This window comes from Beta vulgaris, chromosome 6 (genome assembly GCF_026745355.1).
Source record: "Beta vulgaris subsp. vulgaris cultivar EL10 chromosome 6, EL10.2, whole genome shotgun sequence".
Classification (NCBI taxonomy): Eukaryota; Viridiplantae; Streptophyta; class Magnoliopsida; order Caryophyllales; family Amaranthaceae; genus Beta; species Beta vulgaris.
Genome location: NC_079207.1, coordinates 50,209,258 through 50,225,725, shown reverse-complemented (window position 1 = coordinate 50,225,725; position 16,468 = coordinate 50,209,258). Strand labels below are relative to the sequence as shown.

General features: G+C 37.1%; 1 protein-coding gene across 1 annotated transcript; it reads left to right on the top strand.

Annotated features, from left to right (window-relative positions):
- Nucleotides 1-9,682: 9,682 nt before the first annotated feature.
- Nucleotides 9,683-10,183, top strand: LOC125498579 (uncharacterized). Its single transcript, XM_048646811.2, has one exon. It carries the CDS (start codon nt 9,683-9,685, stop codon nt 10,181-10,183), a length of 501 nt encoding a protein of 166 aa, XP_048502768.2.
- The last annotated feature ends 6,285 nt before the right edge of the window (nt 10,184-16,468 follow it).

The following is a 16,468-nucleotide window of genomic DNA, read 5'->3' as shown; positions in this document are numbered from 1 at the left end:
TGGATTTGAGGTTGTTAGAAAGTTAATATATTATATGTATAATCTGTACATCTTTCAAATGAATTTGTAAGATATTCCTATATATCTTACATGCACATTAAATAGTATTATTTTATTATAGTATTAGATCTTGCTCAGTCTTTGGCTGATATTAAATGTTCAGGGGGCGTTTGGTTGGGGGTTTTTAGGAAAGGGTAAGAGAATCAAATAGGTCGATTCCCTTACTTGTTTGTTAACACATTTTCATCATTCCCTTTACCCTCCTCATTACCCCAAAGTCCTCTACTTCCATTACCCATCCCCCCCTAAGGTTTCACTTACCCTTTCCCTTCTCTACTCCATGGTCACCTTGATCAATGGTTGACCACCACCACAACCACCACCCCAGACATTGTACCACCACCCAAACAACCGACCCACCATCCTAGCCACCGTCACCGTCACCGCCACACCAACCACCGACCCACCATCCTAGCCACTGTCTCCAATACCTCCGGTACCCTAACCATCACATTGCCACCGTAAGCAATTGCCACCACCAAACCACCGGAAAAAAAATCCACCACATGCACTGTAATAGCCCTAAGAAGCCCTAACTCAAAACCCTGATTATGTGCTAAAGCATGAGATCGTGTTAAAGTAACTACAGAGCAGTCTAACTATGTATTTCCTATGATATTATGTTTCGTTAGTTAACTTATATATTTTACGTGAGTTATTTGACTACTTCATATAGAGTTATAGGATTTTAAGGTTCTAGGTGGAAGATAGTTACTTGAAACTGTCAGTTATGCTAAGTTTCATTTGGTTTTAGTGCTTAAAGTAGATTAGAATACTCTACAACACCATACGAGGACAAAAGTAGGTAAGATATACCATTCTTATTGGCTAAGAAGGCTTTGGAAACCAATAGATAAGTTAGAAAGTCCTTGAGAGCCTTAAACATTAAGATTGTAAAAATCGTATGGAGATTGTTTTATCGGGTAACGATGACCTTCCAGTTAAAGAGCCCTTCGGGATTGAATCCGAGCTCAGAACCTAACCAAACTTGATATATGAGATTCTTGAGATGTCTTAAGGTTAAAATGGTCATTTATGCCCAAGAATTACGTGTCTTAATAAGGTAAATTGCTTACATAGTAAAACCTGGCCAGCTGAAATTACAGCTCAGACCTATCCTCAAAGAAAGCTGCTTAGCAGCTACTCAAGTGTCGATCTCTCAAAGCCCTTTGTATGCATGATAGCCAACACCAAAGGCTAACACCTCAAACAAGAATCACCCAGAAACTCCAAGAAACCAACGTTGCCCAGATCACCTTTCCCTCCTCCTTGGGTACCGCCAGAACAGGCTATAAAAGGCTGTTATGGGTTTTCGTCTCCTTTCTCATATTTTCTCCTCTTGGACACCCACTTTTCTCTACATATAACTCTTCTAAACATCCATACAGAGTTGTACAAGCTTTGGTTCCAACCTTTAGACCATAAAATCATATAGATAAACCTTGCTCAAAGATCACATAAGTTGCTATAAGTTCAACAGTTTACATCTCTTGTATTTAAGCTTAGTTTTTCATACCTATAAGCTTGTTGAAACTAATCTTTAACATTTTATACATTCAGGGGAAGCTGTAGGAGTAGTTAACCAAGTGGATTAAGGAATTTCGTGGCTTTAAGCATCCTTAGTTAAGGTACACACTTAATTTGGTTTTAACCTAGAGATTTCCACACCTATAGTTAAGTGATTGTTTCTTTCTTGTGTAAAGCATGTTTATGAAATGAATTTATGTATGATATGTGTTTTATTATGTGTATATTGAGTATATTACATGGAGATAACATGCTAAGGTTCAGTAGAGATGTTTCATTTGACCTAAACAACACTTATACACTAAGTCATTACGATTATGCTTCTAAATGGGATGTGCTTGGTACATGAACTTATGTAGTAATTGATAATTGGTAATCTCTTGATGAAACATATGTTTGTGTATTATTTAAGTCTCTAAGACATAATTGGTTAAGTTCAATCAAAGTTATTATGTTAAAAACTAGTTTTAAGTATGAAAACCCTAAATCTTCTCAACTGTTATTTCCCTTGGAACACTACAAGAGGGGGGGGGGGTGAATTGTAGGTGTAGAAATAAACGTAACTTTTTGCGGAAATTTAAAAATTAAACAAATAAACAAGCTAGAGGAACACAAGGGATTTTTACGAGGAAAAACTTCTTGGGCCCAACAAGAAGAAACAACCTCGACCACTAGGGATTTTAAACTCAACTCTTTCACTAATTAGGCCAAACAACTTTGTTACAACCTAATTCTATTCTCGAGCCACACCTTGAGTTCCTAAACTCAAGTTCCTGAGCCACTGTTCCCTTAACAGTAGTTCCTCTCAACTTCACTCGAAGTTTTCTCACTCTTACAAGCTTCTCTCAAAGCTTCTCTGTTACAGAACTTCACTCAAAGTTCCCTTACCCCAAAAACCAAAATACAATTGATCGAAATAAGCTTAGTGGAATTAGAGTAAGAAAGCAAAGAACAAATGGCTATTATGAGAGAATGAAGGCACTGACACTTAATTAGTTAAACTCACTTAATTACTTAGTCAGACACACTTTGGAACTTATTTAGACTTCAATATTTATAGTGACAAACACAAAGAACGTGGGAGTTAAAAATCGAGTTCATGTTAAATCCATTAACCCATGATGTTCCTTCCCCTAAGGAACACGTTCCTCATCATGTCCCATGATCCCATGATCTCATTTTGAACGTGGATATATTTTAGCCACAACTCCTAAAGATTAGGAGTTTCTTGAGCTTTATCCGAAAATCAGTTTAAATATCAAAATAGTTTTATTATTAAAAATGAAAGAAAATATTATCTTTTAAATAAACTCTATAAAAATCGGATAAATATTTTTCTTATCTTTTTCGAAAAACAAAATCTTTTCTTTAAAAAGATTTTCTATTAAAAACTGATTTTCACTTAGGTAAAACTGATTTCCTATTATTTAGGCATGACTTACTCAATTACATTATTGTACCGTTATTTTACTGCACGCCTAAGTCTAGTTCCTTTTATAAATCAAGTTCCTTTAATAGATTAGTTTAGTGCCACTTAGTTTGTTCCTTAGAAAGGAACAAACTCTCATTCTCAAATAAAACTGCCAATGTTCCTGACCATCCTTACTTTGTTCCTTTACAATGGAACTAGAAAATAAAACGCCTTGCTTTTATTCTTCTTGATCCAATGCTTGCTCCAGTATCAACTCATAGAAACTTCTTTACTTAGCCTTTGAAATCCTCTTTCGACTTCTTCCTTGACTTCGTATTCTTCTAGTTCCTTTCATTGATACCTTAAAAATCATACACTTAAATAACTCATTAGTTCACTACTTAGTTTGCATCTTTGTTTCTTTGTCATCATCAAAACTAGGGTTCAACATCAACTATCAAAGTAAGGGTAATTGAAAGGAGTTGATAAGAGTTCTGAGTATTAAGGATGAGTTGATAAGAATTTTGAGTATTGAGGTTTAAAGTATAAACCATTAAATATCTAATTTTATAAATATGAAAGTAAGGCATGAATAGGCACCCCGAGTTTGGGCGGGTAGAGTCCCTAGCTGTTGCCTTCCAGGAAGGGCAAACTCCTGGCGTTATAGGACATGTCCGGGTAAGTCTTGCAAGCATAACAATAAAAGGCTGGGTGACGACCCTCAATAGTTTGGAGACAGCTGGTACTGCGTGGTACCCTCTCCACTCGCGTTCATGCCAAACGATTGATTTTGTGAAACCATGGTAACTAAGTTAAGGGTGATTACCTGTTATTATAACTATGTGTTAGTTTTCAAAATACACCTAAACTTGGAATTTCTATTATATAGTGTGTACTCAGCTTTGCTGATTGTTTTGTCATTTCTGTGGCCTGTCACTCGGTGGGTGGCAGAGTCTGATTTTGATGCAGGTTGGTACGAGGATATGTGATGAAGGTGTTTACTTTTGTAATAGACTTTCAATAATGTAAATTAAGTAATGACATCTATATAAATATGTTTACATAGTTAAGCAAGAGATAGGCTACTGAACTTTAGTCAGTTTTTGGTGTATGTAACCTAAGAGCTCTTATGAGGACACTTTGTATGCATTAAGTAATGTATAAAATGTTTTTGAGGTAATTCGATATTCTCTTCCTTATAATTTGAGAATGTCATGGTAATAGTCCAAATCTTAGTTTGATAACGCTTCCGTTGTGATTAAACGATGTTGATTAAGATTAGTAGAGGTTTGGGCTGTTACAAGTGGTATCCGAGCTAAATTAAGACATTAGAATGTATAAGTATGACTATTCTATGTTATATAAGGTGATTACTATGAAGTTTGAGTTGGACTAGTTGTTAATGATGTTATGTTTTGATGATGTAGATGAATCCAGGAAGTAGAGGGAGCCAATAGTGATTGAAACTTCTGATTCTGAGGATACATGGACAGACCCTTTTGAAAGCATAGGTAAGATATTCCAGGGGTTCGTGAACCAGACACTCTATTCTCTGCTAGCTTATGTTATACGGATGCACCTGCTTGTGCAAGACAAGTAATGAAGGCAATTGTGGAATATAATCAAGTAATGGGCCGGGGAGAAGAAAACCCATATGCTCGTCCGGAAGTTCAAGCTTATATATTAGTAAAGACTTTGCCTTTGAATGATCCATGGAGAGATCTTATGGAAGAATATTGGAAGATATTAGACTATTATATTCCTGACAGAGAATTAAGGGGGTCAGAAATCGACTATGTTACGATAGACAAGAAGTTGATACAATGGAATGTCACAGTTGAGGAAGTTTATAGGAGGATTCAAGAAGTGGATCGTAAGGGGAGAAAAAGAGGTACTATCATACATATGAAGAGTATAAGACTAGGAAAATGAAGGAATAGAAGCTCAAATAGATTGGGAAAATGCTAGAATGGATGGTGGAACAAGAATAAGGAAGTCCTCCTAAAAAGAGGAAGTTTGAGGATGAAGCTAGGATAACTAAAAGCAGGGCTGAAGAAGTTAATTAGCCTGAGAAAGATAATAAGGAAATTGAGTATATAAATATTAGTTCTGATAGTGAAGAAATTGAAGAGGAGGATCTCGAAATGGAAATAGAAGAGGTTGAGATAGAAGATGACGGAATAGAAGATCAGAACATAGAAGGAGATGAAGATATCGAAGATGAAATCAGTTACTCTTATGAGGGTAGCTCAAGTTACGATTCGGATTTCAAGCCAGGACAGATAGATACAGGGAGTAGTAGTGACACGGTTACGTACGAGATACTTTTCGACTAGATTAGATCGTTGGAGGGAACTTAAAGTGAAAATGATCTTTTTGGGTATATGATGTTAGGATATATATAAGTATACTAACTCTTGGGCCTATGAGCCGTGTATATGTTAGAATATAGTAGTATTAACTAATGTAAATAGTATATACATATGTAGCTAGTATTATTGATTACTCGGATATGGTTGTATAAGTTGAAACTATATGCTTCTATATAAGAGCAAATTTTGGTGTGCATATGTGATTGTTCTTTACTTTACTTTTATGTTATGTGCTTAATTTAATAAGGGGAAGGTAATAGTATTTCATTTTCTTTAATTAGGATGGTAGGAACTAGAGCTGGTGCTTCATCATCAGGATCTGGTGACTCAACTCACCAAATGGAGGCTAGAATTAACCAGTTAGAAAATATGAATACCCGATTGTTGAATCTGTTGGAGAATAACCAGGCAAATAAGGATACAGATGATGAGGGAAAGTTTTATAAAAGGTTAGCATCACACAATCCTAGGACTTATGATGGGGAACCTGATCCAGTAAAGTTCGAGGATTGGATCGCTTATATGGAAAAACTCCTGGATATGGTGAATTGTCCAACAATCTAAGAGTGAAGTTAGCATCATTCTATTTAGATGGACAAGCAGATATGTGGTGGAAGACTGTGAAAAATATTGCTCAACGACCTGATTTTACTTGGGATAAGTTCCTTGAGAAATTACGGGAAAGGTTTTATCCTCCAGCACTTCAGACTAAGAAGGAGTGTGAATTCCTTACCTTACGTCAGGGTAAGATGTCGATAGTAGAATATACGGCGAAGTTTGTCGAGCTATCCCGATTCGCACCTGACTTAGTGAAGTCGGAAAAGTTCAAGGTGACACGGTATTTCGAAGGATTGAATTTCACTTATCAGAAGAGAGTTGGACATTGTATCAATTTTCAAGAATTATATGATAGAGCATTGGCGCAAGAAAGGATTAGTGAAAAAGAGAACGAAATAAACAAAAGAAGGAATTTTGGTAGCGAGGAAGAAGAGAAAAGTAAAAGCCTCGAGTTGTTCAACCGATTGTACGTACGCCAAACTTTCAACAACCTACTCAACCTAAAAATCGAGGATGTTTTCGATGTGGAAGGATGCATTTTGGAAGGAATTGTGAAGGAAAGTCTATATTTTTGATGCAAGAAACCTGGGCACATTGCTAAAGACTGCCCCGAAACGACTAAGAAGAATGTGAAGGAAGCTGGATATGTAAGAACACAAACTGGACCTAGCAGATTCGGAATGAGTAATGCAAAAGGGAACCAAGGTGCATCGACTTTTAATCGCAATAATCAAAGAGGATCGTATGCCAATCCAGGGAAGGTAGCTGGAAGAATGTATGCCATGGGCACTGAAGAAGAGGCACAACCCGAGTTTGTCGAAAATGATAATCTGGATGCCAATGGAAGCGGGGAGGCTGAACTTGTTAAAGATGGAGGTAATGTAATCTCCGGAACTTTCCTTGTGAATTATGTACCTGCATATGTTCTTTTTGATTCTGGAGCATCCAACTCCTTTATATCCCATTCGTTGCTTAAAAGATTGAATCCAACCCCAAAACAGTCAAAAATTGACTTAGCAATAGACCTTCCTGATGGTTTACGAGTTAAGTGTGAGAATTTATGTAAAGAATGTTGTATAAGTATAGCGGGTACTGAGTTGATGGCCGATTTGGTACAATTTGAATTAGGGTATTATGATGTAATTTTGGGAATGGACTGGCTTAGTAAATATGAAGCTGTAATTGAATGTGAAGCACAGACGATCCAGTTAAAAACTCCACAAGGTGGTAAAATCGTATATCAAGGAGTTATGAAGAAATCGAGAGTGAAAATTGTTTCCATGATGAAGATTGCTAAGGAGGTAAGAAGAGGGAGAAATGCTTATTTGTGCCATGTAATTGACACAACCACAAGTCCCTTAAAAGTAGAAGAAATTCCGATAGTGAAGGAATTCCCAGATGTATTTCCGGAAGAATTACCTGGATTACCCCCTAGACGTGTAGTGAACTTTCACATCGATTTAGTGCCAGGAGCTACGCCTATTTCCAGAAGTCCATACCGTATGGCCCCTGCAGAGATGGTTGAATTAAAGAAACAATTAGAGGAGTTGTTGCAGAAGGGATACATTAGACCAAGTGTATCTCCATGGGGAGCCCCTGTGTTATTCGTTAAGAAGAAAGATGGAACAATGAGACTGTGTATAGATTACAGGGAGATTAATAAAATTACAGTCAAGAATAGATATCCTCTTCCTAGAATAGATGATTTATTTTGACCTTAAAAGGTGTTGAGGTTTTCTCCAAGATAGATTTGAGATCAGGATACCATCAAATGAGGATTGCTGATGAAGATATTTCTAAAACAGCGTTTAGAACAAGATATGGTCATTATGAGTTTGTGGTAATGCCTTTTGGGTTGACGAATGCTCCAGCTGCATTTATGGATTTAATGCAGAGATATTTTAAGGCTTATTTAGATCAATTCGTAGTGGTCTTTATTGATGATATACTAGTGTATTCGAAGAATAAAAGAGACCACGAGGATCATTTACGGATAGTATTAAATGTACTGAGAGAAAAGAAGTTATATGCTAAGTTAAGTAAGTGTAATTTTTGGTTATCTGAAGTATCATTCTTAGGGCATGTAATTTCAAAAGAGGGAGTGATGGTTGATCCTGAGAAGATAAAGGCGATTGTGGAATGGCCAGTACCAACAAATATTCAGAAGTACGGAGTTTAAGGGTTTAGCAGGGTATTATAGGAAGTTTGTGGATAACTTTTCAAGGATTTCCCTACCTATTACATCACTGATACGGAAAAATGTGAAATTCCAATGGTCGGAAAAATGTGAGAAGGCTTTTCAAGAATTGAAGCGAAAGCTAACTAGCGACCCGTGTTAACCCTGCCGACTGATAAGGAGGAATACGAGATATACAGTGATGCATCAAAAGAAGGGTTGGGATGTGTATTGATGCAGAAAGGGAAAGTTATAGCTTATGCCTCTAGACAATTGAGACCTCATGAGGGAAATTATCCTGTGCACGACTTGGAGTTAGCTGCTGTTGTATTTGCTTTGAAGTTGTGGAGACACTATCTATATGGTGTTCCATGTAAAATCTTTACTGATCATAAAAGTTTAAAGTATATCTTCACACAGAAGGAATTGAATATGCGACAGCGAAGGTGGTTGGAATTGATCAAGGACTATGAGATAGACATCCAATATCATCCAGGAAAAGCCAATCGAGTGGCTGATGCTCTAAGTCGAATACCTAGAAGAATGGTGAATGGACTCATTTCTGTACCACAAGAAATTTATGAGGAGATGAGGAGATTAGACCTAGTCATTGTACAAAAAAGGAGAAGATCAAGGTATCCTTAACGCAATGACTATTCAACCAACTTTATTCGATGAAATTACACAGAAACAACAACATGACCCATTCCTGAGCAACATAAGATGTAAGATAGAAAATGGGGAATCTACTGATTTTCACCTTCATGAGAATGGAGGTATTATGATTCATAATCGATGGTGTATTCCAGATGACCGTGAATTGAAGGATAAAATTTTAAGGGAATCCCATAATAGCCCTTATTCCATTCACCCAGGAAGAGATAAACTTGTAAGGACCTCAAGAAAACATTTTGGTGGAAGGGACTTAAACGAGATGCTTCGAGATTTGTGGGCAAAGTGTTTGACATGTCAAAAGATTAAATTCGATCGAGGGAAGATGCCAGGGATGCTACAACCTTTACCAATACCTGATTGGAAGTGGGACTCTGTATCTATGGATTTTATCATAGGATTGCCTCGCTCAAGAAAGTCAAAAGATTCTATATGGGTGATTGTGGACAGACTGACAAAGACGGGTAGATTTATTGCCATGAAGACTACTTGGACAATGAAGCAGATGGCAGATGCATATATTCAAGAGATCATACGATTGCATGGTACCCCACGGACTATCATCTCCGATAGAGATACTCGTTTTCTATCCCATTTTTGGGAGAAGTTACAAGAAGCATTTGGAACACGACTAAATATGAGCACAGCATTTCATCCGTCTACTGATGGACAGACGGAAAGAACAATTCAAACACTAGAAGACATGCTACGAGCTTGTGTAATGGAACTCCAAGGATCATGGGAGGATCATTTAGCACTAATTGATTTTCATATAATAATAGCCATCATTCAAGCATTGGAATGGCTCCTTATGAAGCACTGTACGGTCAGAGGTGTCGTATGCCGATATGTTGGGATGACTTAAATTATCAAGTATCAACTGGACCTGAATTAATTCAAGAGACAATGGAGCATATTAAAATGATTCAGGAAAAGATGAAAGCGGCACAAGATCGTCAGAAGAAGTATGCTGACTTAAGAAGGAGAAAGTTAGAATTTGAAGTTGGAGATAAAGTATTTCTCAAGATTTCACCTACACGGGGAGTGAAAAGATTTGGAGCAAAGGGGAAACTTAGTCCATATGAGATTCTGAGTAGAGTTGGAGAGGTAGCATACGAACTTGCTCTACCCGTGGAACTGTCCAAAGTACATAATGTGTTTCATGTGTCTCAATTGAGGAAATATATTCATGACCCATCCCACGTGCTATCCTATGAACCACTGAAGATAGATGAGACATTAACATATGAAGAAAAACCGTTACAAATATTAGACCATCGAGAAAAAGTATTAAGACAGAAAACAATTCCGCTTGTAAAGGTGTTGTGGTCTAATCACGGAGAAGAAGAGGCTACTTGGGAAAAAGAATCTGATATGCGGGATCGATATCCACAATTATTCCAATAAGGTAAATATTTCAAGTTTCGAGGACGAAACTTCTTTTAAGAGGGGTAGAATGTAATAGCCCTAAGAAGCCCTAACTCAAAACCCTGATTATGTGCTAAAGCATGAGATCGTGTTAAAGTAACTACAGAGCAGTCTAACTGTGTATTTCCTATGATATTATGTTTAACTAGTTAACTTATATGTTTTACGTGAGTTATTTGACTACTTATATAGAGTTATAGGATTTTAAGGTTCTAGGTGGAAGATAGTTACTTGAAACTGTCAGTTATGCTAAGTTTCATTTGGTTTTAGTGCTTAAAGTAGATTAGAATACTCTCCAACACCATACGAGGACAAAAGTAGGTAAGATCTACCATTCTTATTGGCTAAGAAGGCTTTGGAAACCAATAGATAAGTTAGAAAGTCCTTGAGAGCCTTAAACCTTAAGATTGTGAAAATCGTGTGGAGATTGTTTTATCGGGTAACGATGACCTTCCAGTTAAAGAGCCTTTCGGGATTGAATCCGAGCTCAGAACCTAACCAAACTTGATGTATGACATGCTTGAGATGTCTTAAGGTTCAAAATGGTCATTTATGCCCAAGAATTACGTGGCTTAATAAGGTAAATTGCTTACATAGTAAAACCTGGCCAGCTGAAATTACAGCTCAGACCTATCCTCAAAGAAAGCTGCTTAGCAGCTACTCAAGTGTCGATCTCTCAAAGCCCTTTGTATGCATGATATCCAACACCAAAGGCTAACACCTCAAACAAGAATCACCCAGAAACTCCAAGAAACCGACGTTGCCCAGATCACCTTTCCCTCCTCCTTTGGTACCGCTAGAACAGGCTATAAAAGGCTGTTCTGGGTTTTCGTCTCCTTTCTCATATTTTCTCCTCTTGGACACCCACTTTTCTCTACATAGAACTATTCTAAACATCCATACAGAGTTGTACAAGCTTTGGTTCCAACCTTTAGACCATAAAATCATATAGATAACCTTGCTCAAAGATCACATAAGTTGCTGTAAGTTCAACAGTTTACATCTCTTGTATTTAAGCTTAGTTTTTCATACCTATAAGCTTGTTGAAACTAATCTTTAGCATTTTATACATTCAGGGGAAGCTGTAGGAGTAGTTAACCAAGTGGATTAAGGAATTTCGTGGCTTTAAGCATCCTTAGTTAAGGTGCACACTTAATTTGGTTTTAACCTAGAGATTTCCATACCTATAGTTAAGTGATTGTTTCTTTCTTGTGTAAAGCATGTTTATGAAATGAATTTGTGTATGATATGTGTTTTATTATGTGTATATTAAGTATATTACATGGAGATAACATGCTAAGGTTCAGTAGAGATGTTTCATTTGACCTAAACAACACTTATACACTAAGTCATTACGATTATGCTTCTAAATGGGATGTGCTTAGTACATGAACTTATGTAGTAATTGATAATTGGTAATCTCTTGATGAAATATATGTTTGAGTATTATTTAAGTCTCTAAGACATAATTGGTTAAGTTCTATCAAAGTTATTATGTTAAAAACTAGTTTTAAGTATGAAAATCCTAAATCTTCTCAACTATCAAAGTAAGGGTAATTGAAAGGAGTTGATAAGAGTTCTGAGTATTAAGGATGAGTTGATAAGAATTTTGAGTATTGAGGTTTAAAGTATAAACCATTAAATATCTTATTTTATAAATATGAAAGTAAGGCATGAATAGGCACCCCGAGTTAGGGCGGGTAGAGTCCCTAACTGTTGCCTTCCAGGAAGGGCGAACTCCTGGCGTTATAGGACATGTCCGGGTAAGTCTTGCAAGCATAACAATAAAAGGCTGGGTGACGACCCTCAATAGTTTGGAGACAGCTGGTACTGCGTGGTACCCCTCTCCACTCGCGTTCATGCCAAACGATTGATTTTGTGAAACCATAGTAACTAAGTTAAGGGTGATTATCTGTTATTATAACTATGTGTTAGTTTTCAAAATACACCTAAACTTGTATTTTCTATTATACAGTGCGTACTCAGCTTTGCTGATAGTTTTGTCATTTCTGTGGCCTGTCACTCGGTGGCTGGCAGAGTCTGATTTTGATGCAGGTTGGTACGAGGATATGTGATGAAGGTGTTTACTTTCGTAATAGACTTTAAATAATGTAAATTAAGTAATGACATCTATATACATATGTTTACATAGTTAAGCAAGAGATAGGTTACTAAACTTTAGTCAGTTTTTGGTGTATGTAACCTAAGAGCTCTTATGAGGCCAGCTTTGTATGCATTAAGTAATGTATAAAGTGTGTTTTTGAGGTATTTCGATATTCTCTTCCTTATAAATTGAGAATGTCATGGTAATAGTCCAAATCTTAGTTTGATAACGCTTCCGTTGTGATTAAACGATGTTGATTAAGATTAGTAGAGGTTTGGGCTGTTACATGCACCCATAAACCCATCACCACTTCCTCCCAAACAAGACAACCACCCAAAAATCCACCAACAACACTTGAAAACCCATAAGCCTAAAAACTTGAAAGAAAAAAAAACTCAAGAGTAAGAATGGATGAATACTTCTTTTTATCAATAATTATGGCTTTAAGGGTCAAATTCGGCCATGAAAACTTCAGATCTGAAGTTTTTATGGTCGAATTTGACCTTTAGAATCTCAAATTTCTCCTTCAATGGTGGTAGAAAAGAAAAGAAAGAAGAGGAGCGATGGTGATGGGTGGCGGTAATTTCGTGGTGGTGGTGGACGGTGGTTATTAACAGCAGTGAGGTGGCAGAGGCGAGGGAAGGGGGTAACATGAGGTGGAGGTGGTTCTTGGAGAGAGAGGGAGGGGAAACATGGTGGAGGAATGGTGAGAAGTTGAAGATGAGTTTTTTTTTATCCCAAACAACCTTTTTAATCAAAGGGTTTTCCTTTTCATTCTCCTTGTTTCTCTTTCTTATACCCTTACCTTTTCCCCTATCTAAACCAAACATCCCCTTAATGTGCAGGGACTTGAAGATAGTTAGCTCCGACTGGGTTAAAGAATGCGTTGTATATCTTTTTATTTAATAAGACTTACGCTGTTATTTATTTGATTATAAGATTTATATTCTGGCCTGGTTTGTAGTAATTAAATTTATAATATATTTAGTTGGTCTGTAATAATTATTTAAAACTTATTTTTATTATTTTAATTAGAACCATTAGCCTTGCGGTTATTATTACTAATTATCGCGACGTAACACCTTTGGATTTTCGAGTTTATTTATGTTAAGTTGTTTTTAGAAGTATTGGAAATTCAGGGTTGTTACAAGTGATTAGATTTATTGCATAGCACCTTTGTTTTTAGGAAAATATAATGTTATAATTACAACAATTACTTAATAATACCCTTTTGGAGAAATAAAAGTTAAATATTTATTTATTCGAGTGAGTAAGAATTTATTCTCGCACGTGTTGGGAATCTTTTTATTATTTAATTATTTTTATTATGTGATTAAATTCTTGTTTGTTTTCCACGTGCGTGTTTTGATGCGAATATTTTCTCATGGAGGATTATATGGTTGCTAAAGAACATTTGTGTTGTACTTGGAACTGTTTGAGAAATTGTTTGTTGATGCGATCTTGTTTGCTCAAATCAAATAGTGCCTTCTTAGATTGACATATAAGTTATATTGAAACCTAAAGTAGAGTTACATTATTTTCAGGTTACGCAGTAGGATGGCTAACAACAATGACCTAGTTGCTACTATTCGCCTCTTGGCAGAAAAATTGACTCAGGAGAGAGCTGAGCGTTCCGATATTGGGGGGGACATGTTTGAGAGGTTAGCTAAGGTTAAGCCACCATACTTTAAGGGGCAAGCTGATCCTACCTTCCTAGAAAACTGGATTAGGGAGTTTGAGAAAATCTTTAGGGCTGTGAACTGTCCTGAGGGTATGAGAAAGGGTCAGGCTGTACTGTACCTTAAGGATGAGGCTGACTTATGGTGGAGAGAAAATGGAGCTAGACTGAGTGCTGTGGAAGATTCACTTGGGGTGCTTTTGTTATTGCCTGGAGGGGGAAGTTTTACCCTGCGTTTATGAGGAAACAGAAGGCCTAGGAATTCATTAACCTTAGGATGGGTAGTATGACCATCTCTGAGTATTATAGTGAGTTCATAGCACTGTCGAGGTTGCACCTAAGGTTGTAGCTACTGAGGAGTTGAAGGCTCAGAGGTTTGAGCAAGGGTTGACTGATGAGATATAACTAGGGTTAGGAGGTGAGACCTTTATATCCCCAGATATTGTCTATGGGAGAGCCTCCCACATTTATGGACTCCAGTCAAGGCGAGATAAAAAAGAATGCTATGGTAGGTGAGAAAAGGAAGGATTATAATGCTGCGGGAAACCAGGGGAACTTTAAGAGAAACAAGAATGGAAATGAGAATTTCCAAGGGAGGAATAACCAGGACAACAACAATAAGGGTCGAGCTGAGAGAGTGTATCACTGCAAGAAGTGTAACAACAAGCAACCTTGTAGAGACTGTGAGGGAGATCAAGTAACTTGTAACTACTACCAGAAGAAGGGCCATAGGAAGTACGAGTGCTTTATTGAGCAAAGGAAGGATCAAAATGACAATGGGAGTGGTAACCAAGTCAGATTGGGGTTCAACCAGTCAAGAAACCAAGGTTCTAAGCCTGTAGGGACGCAGAACAGCCATATGAACTATAGTAAGCCTGTTAGTGAGAACCTGAACTAGAATAAGGCTGCAGGTAAACTGTACATGATGAGTCGCAATGAAGCTGAAAGATCCGCCGACGTAGTTTCTAGTACTTTTTCTATTAACTCTGTCCTTGTTAAAACATTGTTTTATTCGGGGGCGACTTATTCTTTTGTGTCGTCATCTGTCCTTCAAAGTCTGGGGTTAGTAAATTATGAAGAAATTGACCTACCTACCAGTATACCTACTGAGGTGATCATAAGGTGTACCAAATTGTTTAAAAATTTACCTATGAGGATATGAGACTGTGTATGTCTATCTGATTTAATAGAATTTAATTTGGGAGACCTAAATGTTATTCTTGTGATAAACTGGTTAAGTCTCTACAAGGCTAATATAGACCGTGAGGTTCAGAAGGTAGTGTTGAGAAACATTTTAGGAAAATTGACCTCCTATAGACGTTTTTAGAAGCCTAAGAACTTTGGGGTTATCTCTGCGATGCAAGTGAGGAAGTTAATGAAAAAGCGGTGTGAATTATTTTTTTATAGTGTGCAAGATGTGAGTAAGGAAGTTGGGGTGAATATCGAGTATGTCCCAATTGTGAACGAGCTTATGGATGTATTTTCGAGTGAGATTTCGAGTATGCCACCTGCGAGAGCTGTTGAATTCACCATAGACTTAGTTCCTAGAGCTGCACCCATATCTAAGACATCTTATTGAATGGCACCACCTGAGATGAGTGAGTTGAAGATGCAATTACAGGAGTTGTTGGAGAAGGGTTATATTAGGCCTAGTGCATCACCTTGGGGAGCTCCTGTGTTATTTGTGAAGAAAAAAAGATTGGAGTATGAGGTTGTGTATTGATTATAGGGAACTGAATAATGTAACCATCAAGAACAAGTATCCTTTTCCTAGAATAGATGACCTATTCGATCAGTTAAATGGAGCGAGTGTGTTCTTGAAGATTGATATGCGTTCGAGGTATCACCATTGGGTAGCTAATAAGGATGTATCTAAGACTGCCTTTAGGATGCGTTATGGTCACTATGTGTAATGCCCCGACCTCTAATCACTGTTGTTAAGTTAATTAATCGATTATTAGCAGCGGAACCTAGATAGTCGGCGCGTTACCGCCGTACTTTCCATAAGGAAAATACAAGGCGACATAAAATCATAAACTTAAACATTTTATAACATGAAGCATAGTATAGATCCAACATTAGTCTTGATTACCAGAGACTTAGTTACTAGTCAGAATTTTGACATAAACTTAAATTAAAACCACGAGAGTCTACATAATCTAGGTATTAATTAAATCCTCACTGCTACGCCATCCTGTTATCACCATCGATACCTAAAACATAAAACAAAACGTCGTGAGCCGAGGCTCAGTAACATACTACTCTAACATCGTAAATTCATTTCACATCATTTTATTTGTAAACAAGGAGGAGAGAATAAGTAAAACATTTTGCAAACATAATATATTATGTTACATTATCTTCTTTATCATGTTCACCATCATATATCTTTTACTTTGGTAACTTGGCTAGTACAACGGAAGGGACGTCTCCCCTGAACATAGTAACATCATAAACGGAAGGCAGCCACCCGAGGACAAAA

Coding starts and splice junctions, on each gene's coding strand:
- LOC125498579 (XM_048646811.2), top strand. CDS start 9,683: ATGGAGCATATTAAAATGATTCAGGAAAAGATGAAAGCGGCACAAGAT.